The sequence below is a fragment of the Helobdella robusta genome (genome assembly GCF_000326865.2).
Source record: "Helobdella robusta unplaced genomic scaffold HELROscaffold_12, whole genome shotgun sequence".
In the NCBI taxonomy this organism is placed as follows: Eukaryota; Metazoa; Annelida; class Clitellata; order Rhynchobdellida; family Glossiphoniidae; genus Helobdella; species Helobdella robusta.
This window is the reverse complement of record NW_008703664.1, coordinates 628936-644226: the sequence shown is the minus strand read 5'-3', so window position 1 is coordinate 644226 and position 15291 is coordinate 628936. Positions and strand designations below refer to the sequence as shown.

Here is a 15291-nt window from a genome sequence, read left to right as displayed (position 1 = left end):
CTATTTTGCAGGCAGCAGTAATGATATGTACGTTACGTTACTATAATTATAGATAGAAGCTGCATAATCGATTGCATTTTCCCTGTTAGCTGTTGCGAGACTCCAGGCTTCCTGCCTGACATGTCCTCACATTTCACTGTGATCATATGCATATAATGTGCCGATATTTTGTTCTACTGGTAAATATATCTCTTCATCTAGTTATAATATGACTTAAACACAGTTTTGAATTGTAAAACATATCAAAACAATTTTAGCAAACGTTAGTTGTTTATAAATATATGCTATTTAAAATTATATGCGTGTATATATGTACGTAGGTATATATGTGTGCCTTTATTGTGATAAGTAACAATAATATGAAGTCAAAATATAAAAAGAGAAGCCCAATATAAACTGCTTGACATAATATCAAAAACCTACTGGCATAACATAACATATCATATCATATCATAATATATATATATATGTATATAACGTCAGTTCGTTGATAAAGGTCAATTACACTTTTTACTAGATTGCTAAAAGACGCATAGATATATATATAATATATATATATATAATATATATATATATATAATATATATAAAATATATATATAGAATATATATATATATATATATACATATATATATATATATATATATATATATATATATATATATATATATATATATATATATATTTGCATGAACTATTGATGAAAATCACACCATGTTCCGCGTTAATCACAAAAGTCTATCACTCAGTCAAATATGCAACATCAATAATTGCATTTCTGACAGTCTTAATCATATATATATATATATATATATATATATATATATATATATATCTATATATATCTATATATATATATATATATATTAAATTCCCCCGATTTATTGGTGTTTATCAACTTGTATTCGAATTTTTCAATTTGTCTTAGTAATTTGAAGCTTTATTTTTATTAGCAAACATTTTATCAAAATATTTTGATAAAATGTTTGTTAATAAAAATAAAGCTTCAATTTTATATATATACAAAGCCAAAATTTCAATTCACCAACGCAAAGCTGAAAAAATTCTGTAAAAATGAATACTAAGATAAACAAGTATTTTGATGGCCTAGTGGTTAAGGCAGTCTATTGCTGCTTCGCAGTGTGTGCAGTGACTGGGTTCGAATATTTAAAAAATTTATTTGCTTATAAGTGCTTCCTGCGATGCGTTGTTTATATGTATTCACAGACTGTTTGTGCGTTGTTGACTCTTCTGAACCTAGTCTTGTCGCTGGTCTCTAACCATCCTCGACCCGAAAACACTTTAGCAAAATAAGTCCGGATCCCGGCCATACATATAGAATAGAATAGCACATCACACTAAATATTCCGTCCCAATCGAATTCACATTTAAGTAATGTTTACATTAACCCGGCTCTAATTTAAATTTGATAAAATTTGATAAAATTTAGATAATAATAAAATATAATAGCTATATACTTAGCTTATTAATTTTTATTTTAGGTTTTGAGACAAGCGTCTGATGTCTTGTTCATGATAGTGCTTGAGTAAGTGTGCCATGTCATTAAATTAAAATTAATAAAATAATAATTTTTTTTTTATTTTTATTTTTCATGTATTTTTATTTTTTAATTATAATATTAATAAAAAATTTAATATTTTATTCAATTACTGTTTCAGTTTTATCGACAGTTGTCAGTTATTTTTTCATTACATTTTAAAAATTAGTTTAGAATTTGATCAGTGCCTATGTAAAATTAGTAGTAATACTTATTAATTAATAGTAATGTAATGAGTAATCAAAATCAATTTGACGAATAAGTTTATTATTAATAATATTTTAAAGAAAATTGAAAACAAACTTACTTAATTCAGTTTAAACCTAAAGTTATGGATGACTATTTGAATTAGTAGTTGTGATGTCATCAAAGATAAAAATGCAAATAAAATAAATTATTTTTGAAATAAAAGTTTAAGAAACCTGATAAAGGATTTTATTTTATCTTTTTAGTTTTTACATTTTTCATTTTATAACAAAATATGTAAACAGAATAAAACCCAAAACTAAACCAAACAAGACCACGCTTGAACATTTATAAACGACATCTACTTATTGGATTTTATTCCACTAAGTCTAAGAAAATATCTAATTCATTTCTAACAGCACCAGAAAAATAAAAACTGTTAGAACAACGCTGACATGATCAAATAGTGTCTCATCATTCTTATAATCAAATGCTGACTTCATGTTAAAGAACACAAATAATAATGTATTCAATCAAATCATCTAAAAGCCGTCCTTTTAGAATACATCATTAAGAATAAGAATTTCATCAGGCTTAATTGATCAATTGACAATAAACATTTTTTTAAGACCTAGCTTTGATATTGTAGACATAACCATAATACATACAAATGTAAAGAAGAACACACAAAAAATGTTTCAACATACTCAAAAACTCATTGACTTAACGTGTATCGAAATGTTTGCAAAAAAGTCAAGTGACTTTGAACAGTCTCATTTTTAATACGAGGACTTTGGTCTCAAATAGTGTTTAATATAATTGAAAGCTTAAACTGAAGATTTCATGCATATTTACTATAATACAAATATTTGCTGTTTTACTTTTTATTTATAGTAATTAAGTTTAAGAGTGTGTAATTTTTATATTCTTTTTAAAAATTCATTTCATATAGTTTATCTATTAATATGATAACATGCAAATAAAAATAAGCAGTTAATGAATAAAGTTTCCAATAAAAAACATCATTTACAAATTTCATTAACAAGTGAGGAGCAATTGTGGAAGATTTTTCAAATATTATTTCATACATGTGAGTGCTGACTCTGGGCATTTCCAGATCCAGAGAAACTACACTCTATGCACTATTATTTTAAGTATTCATATTAGCAAACATTGGAGGAAACTTATTTTTTGTTCTTATATAAACTTTTGATGAGTGAATTGTGCTAAAAAAATCTTAAATCAACCGAGGCAGTTTTTAATGCTATGTAATGTTGAAGTATAAACATTAATTATTGATTTTTATTGTTAAATTATAAAATGCCTTAGACTTAGGTCACAGCCAAATTTGGAACGCTTGCTCATTTTTAAACTTGTCTCAGATAGTGGACACATTGTTTCTTATTTCGAACATGGAATCAGCACTACCAGGTGTGGTTAACGTTTTAATGTAAAATAGTTGACCAGTGCATTATTACACCCTAATCCTAATTTCTTATTCTTCAGATGTTACAAACATTGCTATAGTTTTTGATGTGTCTTTTTTAGTTTTGTTATTTTAAACTCAAATGCTTGTCTAATTTTTAAACATTTAAATTTAAGCCAGTATCAAATATGGAAACCAGTCATGCGCACAATTTTTATTATTCGAAAACCATTTCTTTAAAGTTCTCGTATACAATGCTCACCTCACCCTAATTTCTACCATCCATGTCACAAAATGTGAAATTTTCTGTTTTTTTTTTCAGTCAGAAACAATGACAATGCTTCTGCAACATTTTTTTAATTAGGTCTAATAAATATCCATCATTTAAAATTTGTTTATTACTTGTTTGCTTCGTTTAAGCATTTTTTTTAACTAAATTAAATTTACCACAATTTTTTATATAATATTTTTTTTCTTTGGCAAAATTCACTTTTTTTTGTTAAATGTAAAACCATGCAATTGATGGCTAACTGCCAATGTACATTTCCATTTTCTTTTCAATGTTTTTCAATTTCTTACAGATAAACTACAGCACAATTCTGTTTTTTTTTGTCGAATTTTCGATGCATTTGAAAAATATGGTTCTTTAGTTTTGGCATAACTCAACTTCATGTTGTTAGATTACCAGCACCGAAGATACAACCCCCTGTCAGATGAGTGGGTGCTTGTTTGCCCACACCGCATGAATAGGCCTTGGCAGGGTCACATTGAACAGCAAACACCTGACGCCAAATCCTCTCTCATTAGTCTTGATAACCCGTTAAAACCTGGCGGCAAAAGGCCAAACGGAATTGTAAGTGTTTGGAAATAATTATTAAGTTGTTATTAACTTTATTTCATTTTTTTTGTAGACAAATCCCATTTATGATGGAACATTTATTTTTGAAAATGATTTTCCCGCAATGAAACCAGTTGAACCTGAATGTTAATATATTTATTTTAATTTTATCTTGAAGTGATTTTTGGGGATTTCATTTATTTCTTATTTCGTTTTTTTTTAAGTTTTTACGTTCTGTGTCCCTCCTTTGCAAGTTTTTTGTCGTTTACACTATGTGCCAAACTACACGCACTGCAAATCTTTGAATTATAAAGGCGTTACACTTTTCAACTTTTTCTGTCTTCCTTTTTTGTTATTGATAATAGCGTCAACGTGCTACTGATTATACGCCGTGCGGTAGCGACTCAGAAAATCATTTGAAAAATTGCTGCCTTCATGACACAGTCTGATTTAGATTTGAATTTTTGTACTACAATGAATTTAATCACACTTCTTTAGCGACTTTATTTATTTTGTAACTAAACGTAACCAGGTGCAGATCTTCTATTTTAAATCAAAACAAATAATTTATTTCATCAAGCTTTGATTTTCGTCAATGTGTAATTTGCCAAGCATAACGCAAACGACGGAATTTTTCAATGTAAGCGTTTGGAACGCAGTCATTTCTAGCTGCTCATCTTGGTACTTGGTACATATAATTACACCTATGTTAAAACATTGTGCTTATGGAACGCAAATTTCCAAATCCGCTGATTTATAGACAGCTAAGTTTGACACATAACATTTATAATATGAGTTGGAAATCCGCTGAATTTGTTGCACTAGATACAATACATAGCGTACACAATACAAACTCCTAATACGTTTGCAAGGTTTGTAACCTTTTTAACTCGCACTTGAAGTAAATGAAAAATGGTTTTTGTGATCTGTTGCGACTCGGAACCTAGCAACTGTCAATGATTCACGCTCCGTGCAGAAACATAAATCTACACGTCGTACGATACAGGGATTTTCAAGTTTGATCTATCGGTGCCAGCATGAAACGTAGCATTAATCTTAAAAGATTACTTTACTATGAAAAACTTATGTAAAACACGATACATCTTAATAAAATAAGAGGGCAAAAAAAACTATGGAAGAATACGAACAAATAATTGATCAATCAAAATATACAATGGATTGGAAAAAAATCGTGCAAAAATGAAAAATCAGAACTTTAGAAAAATCTAATTAAGAGATGAATAATAAAGAAATAAAAATAGAGGTATAAAAATTTTTAAAAAGTTGCAAAAACCAATAAAAATTAACAAATGGACGATTTTATTTTTTTCATGTTATTGTTAGATCTCATTCTTAAGGGATGTGTATGTAATCATATATATTAATATGTTTTTGTTACATCTGTTCATCGGCCTGTCTTTCAATAATGCATGAAAACTGGAGAACCATAATAATGAGTGAGAGCCGAAAAATATATGAAAAGTTTTTATCAGAATTCATATTCTGTAGTTGTTGCTGTTATAACATTTGTCAATCATATTTGTTCTCATTGTTAATTTTTAAAATGTTCATGACTTAATAATTCATGCAGTTTTATTTGTTTAAAACATTTTTTTATTCAAAAGTGTTATGTAGAGAGAAAGTTCTCCAAGATGACGACTTATTCAAATGTGAAATCGCAGAGGGAAAGTGTTTCGTTATGTGCTTTCATCCTGATTCAACCGTCACCTTGGCTACTATGACGTGTTCAGAGATTGCTGCAGTTATCAAAAAACTCGCTGAACTTTGCCTGGAACTGCAACAAAAATATGAGTGGATTCAGGTTTACATCTACAGTTGTCACAGATACTCTTTTAATTTACTCAAACAAAATTGAACGCCTTTTGTTCTCTTACTATGTTTGCATATACAGCAGGATACATGCAGTGGAAGCCGGTTAATCGAACACATCGAATTTTGACCAATGGGGTTCAAAAGCGGCTGATCTTAATAATCGAATTGACGTTTTTCAATTATATAACGTTTATTTTTAATTTTTAAAAATATAATTTCTTAATTTAGTTTTTAATATTTTCCTCTAGATCTTACTGAAAAAACATTTTGATGCTATGCAACATTTTTACTCAGACGTAGACATTGCACGACCCAATGCTTTATAATAAAAACACTTCACATAATGCCGACAGCAATTTTCTGTTTTCTATGTCTCTCTCTCTCTCTCTCTCTCTCTCTCTATATATATATATATATATATATATATAAACATATATATATATAATTTATGTATATATATTAGTAGCACTTTAAGTTAGGTACAATTTTTTTGCCTTTTCTAGATCGTAGTTAATCCTGCATATATTTCTTTTACATTTTCCCACACCACACCACTGCTTTACGACAGCAAATCTTATCCATGTGGTTAGATCAACCATATTCTGCAACGGTTTGTAATAATTTCAAAATAGGTTTTTGAAAATAAAGGAGCAATTATGGGTTGTTCAAATCCACACCCTCACTGTCAGGTGAACTAATGTTGTTTCTTTGTTTCTGCTTCTTTTTTGTGTTAATTTAATTACTTTTTATAATTTTTATGATTATATTGGATTTATTTATAATTATATCAGTTTTTTAATGATTATGTTTTTAAAGATGAAAATATTAAAGATTTTGTAATTTTATTTTTCCAAGATATGGGCAAGTTCTTTTCTGCCAACTGAACCGAGCAAAAAAGATGAAATGCAGAAAGAGTATTTTAAGAAGCACAAGCGAATTCTGCTGATGGATTACACAAAGAGGGAATTAAACTATCAGGTAAAACTTAAATTTATATTGAAAATATGTAAATTTGTTGTAAAACATTAAAAATGCTTCTCACGAAGGTTAGAGTTGTCGTTGAGTCTGAAAAGTGGGCTTGTTTGGTACCATTTTGGGCAGTGTGGCCATTCGAAACTTATTTGATACCGAAAAGGCACTGCTTGAGATTACAGAATTTGGATGATGAGGAAATTGAAGGTTAAACTATTTTTGTTTCTCTTTATTTATTTAATAGCAGTTCTGTTACTTTATTTAATTACTTGCAGATTTGGCGTCGATGTTGAAAAAGTTGCTTTGCAAGTATGACAATCTTTTTCAAACATCTTTTCCCTACAGCATGGGATGGCATGGCAAGTTTGAGTTTACCTAAATTATAGCTAAACGTCTCCGTATAAAGTTGTATTTTATAAAAAGTAACCAGGAAACATTTATTTTCATCAATTTCCAGGTGCACCATCTGGAAAATACCTGAATAAAAAAAATGACGACGGTGAAGATGCATGTTTTTACTGGCAATTGCACGCTACCTTCCTACCTCCATTGCTCAGGTTCTTTCATGCCTGCCGTTTCATCAATTGTGTCTCATTTGCCAAGGAAAACAAACTTGAATGAACAGTTGTTCATTTTCTTCTTTGTTGTAAATTCGTGTTATTTGTGAAATTTCATTTAGTTCTTTCAAGTTAAATAAGATACATTTATCAAGTTTTGTTTAAGGCTTGTAGGGTTTGTCAGTTTTCTTGAATTGTTTAAATTCTTTATCCATTAAATTGATAAAAAATTGGCCGTTATTTATTATTTGAAATTTTTATTTATACTACTTTGTTTCACTATAGCAACCATATGTTTTCAGATCATCAACAGTGAAAAAATTCATGGTCGGTTATGAGATGTTGGCTGAAGCACAAAGAGATCTCACACCGGAGAAGGTTAATTTTTGTTGTCGCTTTTGAAGAGTGCATTTTTTATCATCTGATAACACTGAAATGCTATTATGACACTTAATGACTGTACACTAATGTGTTTGTAGCTGATTAGTGATGTGTTAATATGATAATTTGTGTCTGCACATGACACTGTCACATTTCTTAAATAATGTTAGTTGTGTTTATGTTATACTCCTTACCCAGGCTGCTGACATTCTGCGAAACCTGTCAACAATTCATTATAAAGATCAGTAAATGAACATTTTCTTGATTTGAACTTTGTTTTAAAAAGTTATCATTGTTTCTTCAAAAAATAAATTACAAATTTAGCGTATTTAAATATTACCTTACATTCATTAAAATTCAACTTTGATTTGATTAGTTAGAACAAGATTCATCATGATCAATTTATTGATTAGAATAAATGTGCAATACCGTGTAACGTTGTCATGTCATTTTGTCATGAGATATCCATAACCAGTTAAGTGCGCAGTACGAATAGGGTCATCGGGTTTAACGTTTTGTGATTTGTAATAGATACATAATAAAATTTATGATCATTGGATGATCTTCACTTTTTTGAGTGCTTGTCAAAGGATCACCGATGTAACATTGCAAACCACTTTCGTCTGTGGCACGCTTGGACATATATATTTATAACGATGGACTCCAAATTCTGAATTAAATTTCTGCATATTAAGAATTATAAATATAAATTGATAAAAATAAATTAATAGACCTAATAGAGTTTACAAGATTAAAATGAAAGTTTATATTGTAGGTACGATTAATTAGGTAATGTACTGAATTACACGTATAATCAATAAAATTATTTAACTAAAAAATTAATTTCAATTTGCAAAATAGTAAATCAAATGAACTTAAAATTAGTTTGCTAGTTTAAACTGGGCTCATGTAGATCAATAAATATGAATATTATAAAGTTTAAATATCCGTTGGAACTCCAGTATATATCAAAGTTACTATCCATTTTCGATGGGATGTTCATTAGGAAACGTTCGGTGAATATTGGTGTATTTTAATTTATAACGAATGTTTAAATCTCAGGCAATTTGAAATGTGAACAGTTAAAAATTGAAATTAGTTATTGAAAAACTGAAGAACATAAGTTTTTCTATCGACCTCGATGATATTTTGTGTATGAAAATTTTATTAAATTGTATATTTGTATTGTAGAATAAGGCTACCTTGTGTGAATATATGTTTACAAATGTTTTTCGATAGGGAACGAAAAAGTAATAAAGAAAATATAAGAATATTAAATCGTTTTAAAACACTCTAAAAGTCTAAATCGTCTAAAATGATATGAATATTCTTAACAGTTATCACTGAACATAACAAAAGGTTTGCATAAAATGTATAAACATATCAAAATTGTCAAATAAATAAAAGGTCAGAAAAGTAATGCTTATTAATCAGATTTTTCTCAAACGTTCAATTTTTTCTTCTTATTAACAGCCACATTTTTTTTGAAAAGTCGTTTATTTTATCAACCACGTTTTCTTTGACCCATCGACTACCTGTTTTGAAGAGATGTGCGGGACATCCTTTCATCGAGTTCAGAAAGTAAACAGGTCCAGCTCTGCGTAAAATAATTTATTGTAAGCTAATTGATTTTTTTTAATTTGTTTCACAAGATTTCTAAATTTATATTTGTTTCACACCGATTTATAATTTCACTATCGACGTTTGACTAACTTGGTTTTAGCAACGTCCTTAAATGTGTTAAAATTTTGGTAAATCAATTTAAAGGAGCACAGTCCAGCTTTGATATCGCAGGTTTTATGATAGTTTTTCATCAGTGATTTTATTTCAGAGCACGGTGTATCCAGAAAATCAATTTTAGACATCAACTCCATCACACATACACGACTGCTGTTCACCCATCTGGTGGCCTAAATTTGTAAAAAAATCATTGTTATAATTTATTTAATTTTTTTTGTCTGTCAAAAATAAAAAAATAAATCAAGAATAATGAATGTTTACATCGGCAGTAAGTGAATCTCCATGATGGTCAAATCTTTCGCAGTATTCATAGCCAAAATCATGATCGTGACCACAAGGTGCTGCTTCATTCAGGCATTTGTAGTAGTTGCAGGAGCCTGACTTCATTAAATACTGGCATTCAGACTCTAAAAATCTGCTCGACAGGACTTCAAATTAGTAAATTTTATTTAATGTTAAGGGAAAAATGGAACCTTATGATGATCATGATATAACAAAAATTTATGAATAAATTATCTTCGTTCAGCTTTAACGACAAAAAATATTAAAACTTAAATTTATTCAAAAATTGATGCAAATGTATTAACCTGTTTTTCCAAACGTGAAAATAATAACTAAGCCCAGAAATAACGTCATTTTAACGCCAAAAATAAATTTAAACTAGCAAACAAAAGAATGAAACTGCAGATGAACTTTGCCCTTCTTTACATCGGGTTGTTTGTGTTTACGTGCATCTCATACAGCAATGCATGCCTTACTCCAACATCTCAACTAAATTTTTTTGTGAAAAAATCAATGCGTAGAATATAATTTGGCAAAGAAATGATGATTAAAAACAGGAGTAAGCGACTTTTAACAACTAAAATTATCAAAATAGTTGAGAATAGTTTAAATTTATAAATAAATATGACACAGTTAAAATTTATATCTTTAGTTGAAAATATTTAAATGAAATTTTATTCATATTCTTTTTGAATTTTGAATCACATGATACAGTTATTTAAAATTTAAATTTGCAATCAAGATTAGTCAGTGCATGTGCATGGTTGCTTATTTGTTTGTATTTATCGTGTATTACGGTTGTAGTTGTATCCGAATATTGCAGCCTACGTTTTCTAAAACATAGCTTAAAAGATTATTGTTTCTCATGTCATGTTCATGTTTTTTGTTTATTTACAAATATTGTGAGATCATGATTTCAAAAGAACAGTCCTGAAATAACTCAAATCGAGACTGATAAAATTTGCCCATCGTATTGTTTGAGAGATCACCACCAGCCAATATTATTAATACTTTCGCGCCCATAGCAACAACACAGGTGTTTTAAGAAACATTATTTAACAATTGTAAATTGATGTAATTACGAGATGGTTGTCAACATTACATTATGTATTCTAAATGATTGGTTATTTATATATTTATTTTAAAACACTAAATATTGCAATTTAAAAAATGTTGGAAGCAGTCGACAAAAAGTTTATATACCCTGTTTTACCAAATGGTGACGCTCAAAGAATTATTAACGTTTTAAATGGATTAATTTTTAAAATCGAAGTTATAACAAGTTTTCCTGACTTGATTGCTCATATTGAAGAATTTAAAGATTCTTTAGATGAAAACCTTTACCATTTGTTAAAAAAACATAAAGTTTTAATAAGTTACCTTGAACCTAATGAATTAGTCAAGACGATGTATTTGGAAAGCGCGAAAAGTTTGCAAAAAATTTGTTCGGGCGAAATTGTGAACGAAAAGGAGAAGATATCAGTTCATTGTAAAAAACAAAGAACCTGTCAAGATGATGAAAATTTGACAAAAATATCAAGAGGAAACATAACGGAAGCTCACGAAAATGAGAGAGGTCCCATTGTAAAGAGCATCAACGAATCAGTCAGAAGCATAACGAAAACTTTGATGACAAATCTTCAAACAGCTTACTTTTTGTCAAACAACAGATCGTTCAAAAAATCCAAAGAAGCAATTCAATTGATCACAATTCTTGAAAAAATAAAACATTTAGAAATGAAACGATTAAATCAGATAAGTGAAGATAATTTGAATGTTGAAAGTTTGTCAAACGCTAAGAATGTTTATAATAATGAAATGATACAAAATTTGAATTATCATCTAATGAAAGAAGAGAAGGAATATGAGCAGTTGGTAATGATTTTTTTTATTCAACAAAAAAAACAGCATATTATTTATGTTGCAAATAAAACTACATTTGTGTTTTTCACATCAACATGAATAAAAATATACTTAATAAATTTTAAAATATACTTGATCAATTTTAATCTTTAAGCAGACCCACAAATTGATTTGTTTATTATAATGAGAAGTGAAACGTGCTTAGGCATGTTACTACTCAAAATAGATCATTTCAATTTTTTGCAAAAGTGAAGTTTAAAAAAAGAATATTTTTATCTATACATATTTAACAACAGTATTTCTTTATCACAAATTGGCAATACTATGATATTGCAGATAAATTGTGATGATCATGTATTATCGTTTATTGCAGTTAAATTGTGACGATGGAAAATTGATCATTCTGAAAGAAAAATTGGATCGGAGCAAAAACCAGGTGCAAGAAAAAAAACTAAAAATGCAGAATGACGGCAAAATTCAAGAGAAGCTTTCAGAGAAAAACAGTAGTTTAGAAACGAACGTGTTAGTGGAATTAATTGACAAAACCAAACTTCAGCACGATTCTTTATTGAAAACAAACTGGGAGAAAGAATCCGTTTTACGAAAAGTTTTACTTAAGTTTTATTCTTTCCAAACTTTTGTTTTAATGAAGTATTTCATTTATTTTGTTATTTATTAATACAAAAACCCATAAGCAATTCATACATATTCATTGAATTGCTATATAAATTTTTAAAATTTTACCTTTTTTACTAGAAAAAATTTCAAATAGAATCGGAAATTGAGAACTGTATAAAAACTTATGACCTGGAAATGCGGCGTCTTGAGGTTAAATATTTCATATAATTTATTTTATTCAAGTTCAAAATAAATTAATTGATTATTTTATTTTATATTTACAGATAGAAACGAATGAAATTCATTCTAAATACCATGATGAAAAAAAATTGCTGGCCGTATTAGAACAAAAATTTTCCACGTTGAAAATAGAATATGACGCGATCATGGAAGAAAGAAGGATAGCTCAAGAGTTGAGGGATGCAAGCGAAAAAGAGCTGCTGAAAACTATAAGAGCAGCCTACATAATTCAGTCTCTATGGAGAGCTTACAAAGTAATGAATGTATTTTTACAGTACATAAGTATCTCTATTGTCATTATCACCACTGTGTTACAGTAACAAATCAAACAAAATATTTTTTCAAAATATGCACGTTAAGAAAAATGCGGAAAAAATTATCTATATGTGCAGAAAATCAGCTGCTTTTTTAATTACTCAGCTTAATACAGGCAAGCTCAAATAAATTAAATTTGTCTCCCTTTCCCAAAAATTGCACAAGTCGGAGCATTTTTTGATACATTTGATTACCAGTTTAACATATTACAATAGAATGATTGACAGTTAATTGAGAACGTTGACTGTACACGTGTTTTATTCAAGCACATTTGCTCCTGCTTATGCATTTTATAGGTTTGTTTTAAGAGGTTAATAAAACTATTTTATTTATTAACCAAAGGTGAGAAAGAATGTAAAGTCCAAGAAGAAGAAAGGAGTAAGAGGCGGCTATCCGAATTCAAGAAAAGTTACAAAAAACAAATAACTCTCTGATTCTTTTTTAACAAATAAAATAAATTAGTTTCTAGTTTGTATATTGGGCGTCGGAACAAATTCATACAAAAACTTAGTCGAAGCAAATGTATTTATTGATAATTTTGCAAAACAAATTCTTTATGTGCGATTCGACTGTTTACTTTAAATAACACGAGTGATTCATGAGGTTTTAATATATATTTTATACGGAGAGCTGTGTGGCTGACTTAAGATTTTTGCAACACGGCTCTTCGCCTGCGTCTCCGTTAGCTTACCTACTGTTCTAAATTTAAAATAAACCAGAAACTTTGTTATCATTTTCCAAATTACAAGGCAATTAATTTATAGATCTCAAAAACAGTATTTGTTTCAATGACGACGGACCTTAATAAAGCTAGAGCTAGTTGCCGTTAAACATTAAAGACATTTATTTCTAAAATAATTGTACGGCTTTTTGCTAGAGATATTCAAACTTTTTTAAAAATTAGTTAGATTTATCAGAGTATTTTTAGAGATTATTTCCGACACCTTTAAAAACCTTTGATGCAATCAATTATATAAATGCATTATCTTTTAACTTGATACCTTGGCTATAAAAACTTGTTAAGTTGATTTTAATTATCTAAGATTCTGCGTTGAATTTATTTCACTCACCTTTCTGAAGAAGCTTAAATTCTTTGCGTCGGTTCGAGATCAGCGTCATTAATATTAAACTGCAATATTTCTCGATTTTTGGTTTTTAAAGCTTTATATTTTTCAAATGTGGTAAGTCCTATAAAGTTATTCCTGTTTCCTATTGTTATTTGTAGGTTAACAATAAACACCTGTACCTATAGCTACCCCTTCAAACAAATGAAATGAACCCTCAGCTACATACAATATTATTTTTAATGTTTGCATCCATCTTAATCAAATATCCTCAATGGCTTGCTAATGATGACAATTTTTATATTGAATCTCAATTTCTTTACCTTTTTTATTCTATCAGCTTTATGAAAATACTATTATATATTCCTACGATCGTTACACACTTAAGCAGCGCCATAAATACGATGTAAAAAATGAATTACTCTTAACATGACATTCGTAACTCTATTTTATTCTAGATATAAGGTTAAAATAAACTGTAGTCTGTAACGCGTACGATAAATAGAAGTCCAAATTAGGAAAAACCGTGAATCTCCAAATGTTCTTGTTTTGTAGCAACCAAGTTTTTGGTCCAATTAAGTGGTTTTATTAGTCCGATTAATCGAATTAGATTAGATTTGCTTAACAGGATTTTGTACCCGTTAGTGAATATTTAGTCCTAATAAGCAGTTGACTTGATTAACTGGCTTTTACCTTATAAGGTAAAGTTTGAATTCTTAACTCTTTACCTCAAATAAATTAAATCGGTATCTAACAGACCGAAAACTAAATTTTTTTATCAGACTTGAACATCACTACTGCGCATATAACTGTTTACATGTATATATTCCGATGAATGGATATGTAGATTATATTTGTTCTTTACGTTTTTCCCTTATTGTGTTATTAATTTTTTTTTGTCGTCTGGAGTGGAGTCAGGTGTAGCAGGTTATTTTCTCTGTCATGATCGGAAAGATGATTTTTAAACTAATTCTATTGTATATAATTTGGTAATATTGCCTATCTCTACTCTTTACTTACTGTTACCCTCTACTTAGTCTAATCTAAGTCTAATAATCTAATCATTTATTTTATTCTATTGTTGTCCTCTATATATTCTATCCTTTTGGTTTCTTTAGTAAGTTTAGTTTATATTATAATATATAATTTAACTTTCACCAATTTTTAATTTCATTTGTATTTTTAGTAATCATATTCATGATCATTTTCTTTTTGTAATTTTGTTTTTAATTCTTTACCTTATTTTAGACTTCTAAAAACTAAAAAAGAGTTTAGTTTTAGACTTTAGTTTTTTTTTTAGATTTTATAAAATAATCTATAATAAATAAATAAATAAATAATAACATAATTATAAATTATTAAAAATTAAAATAATAATTTGATTTGTTTATTTATTAATTTTTTCATTAAAATTGTTT

The 15291-nt window shown here is 28.4% G+C and overlaps 3 protein-coding genes across 3 annotated transcripts; 2 read left to right on the top strand and 1 right to left on the bottom strand.

Moving 5' to 3' along the window:
* Positions 1–3156: 3156 nt before the first annotated feature.
* Positions 3157–8184, top strand: HELRODRAFT_190320 (hypothetical protein). Its single transcript, XM_009013461.1, has 10 exons — positions 3157–3175; positions 3851–4023; positions 5634–5830; positions 6474–6530; positions 6697–6819; positions 6888–7020; positions 7089–7172; positions 7271–7370; positions 7673–7748; positions 7950–8184. The coding sequence occupies exons 3-10, from the start codon at positions 5708–5710 to the stop codon at positions 7998–8000; spliced, it is 747 nt and encodes a 248-aa protein (XP_009011709.1). The 5' UTR covers positions 3157–3175; positions 3851–4023; positions 5634–5707; the 3' UTR covers positions 8001–8184.
* Positions 8185–8335: 151 nt separating this feature from the next.
* On the bottom strand, positions 8336–10127 carry HELRODRAFT_167713 (hypothetical protein; the record flags this gene model as incomplete). Its single annotated transcript, XM_009013460.1, has 5 exons — positions 8336–8434; positions 9261–9348; positions 9465–9661; positions 9753–9919; positions 10079–10127. The coding sequence occupies 5 exons, from the start codon at positions 10125–10127 to the stop codon at positions 8336–8338; spliced, it is 600 nt and encodes a 199-aa protein (XP_009011708.1).
* Positions 10128–10943: 816 nt separating this feature from the next.
* On the top strand, positions 10944–13235 carry HELRODRAFT_167712 (hypothetical protein; the record flags this gene model as incomplete). The annotated part of the gene is made up of 5 exons (XM_009013459.1): positions 10944–11648; positions 12010–12243; positions 12393–12464; positions 12539–12748; positions 13152–13235. The coding sequence occupies 5 exons, from the start codon at positions 10944–10946 to the stop codon at positions 13233–13235; spliced, it is 1305 nt and encodes a 434-aa protein (XP_009011707.1).
* Positions 13236–15291: the final 2056 nt, after the last annotated feature.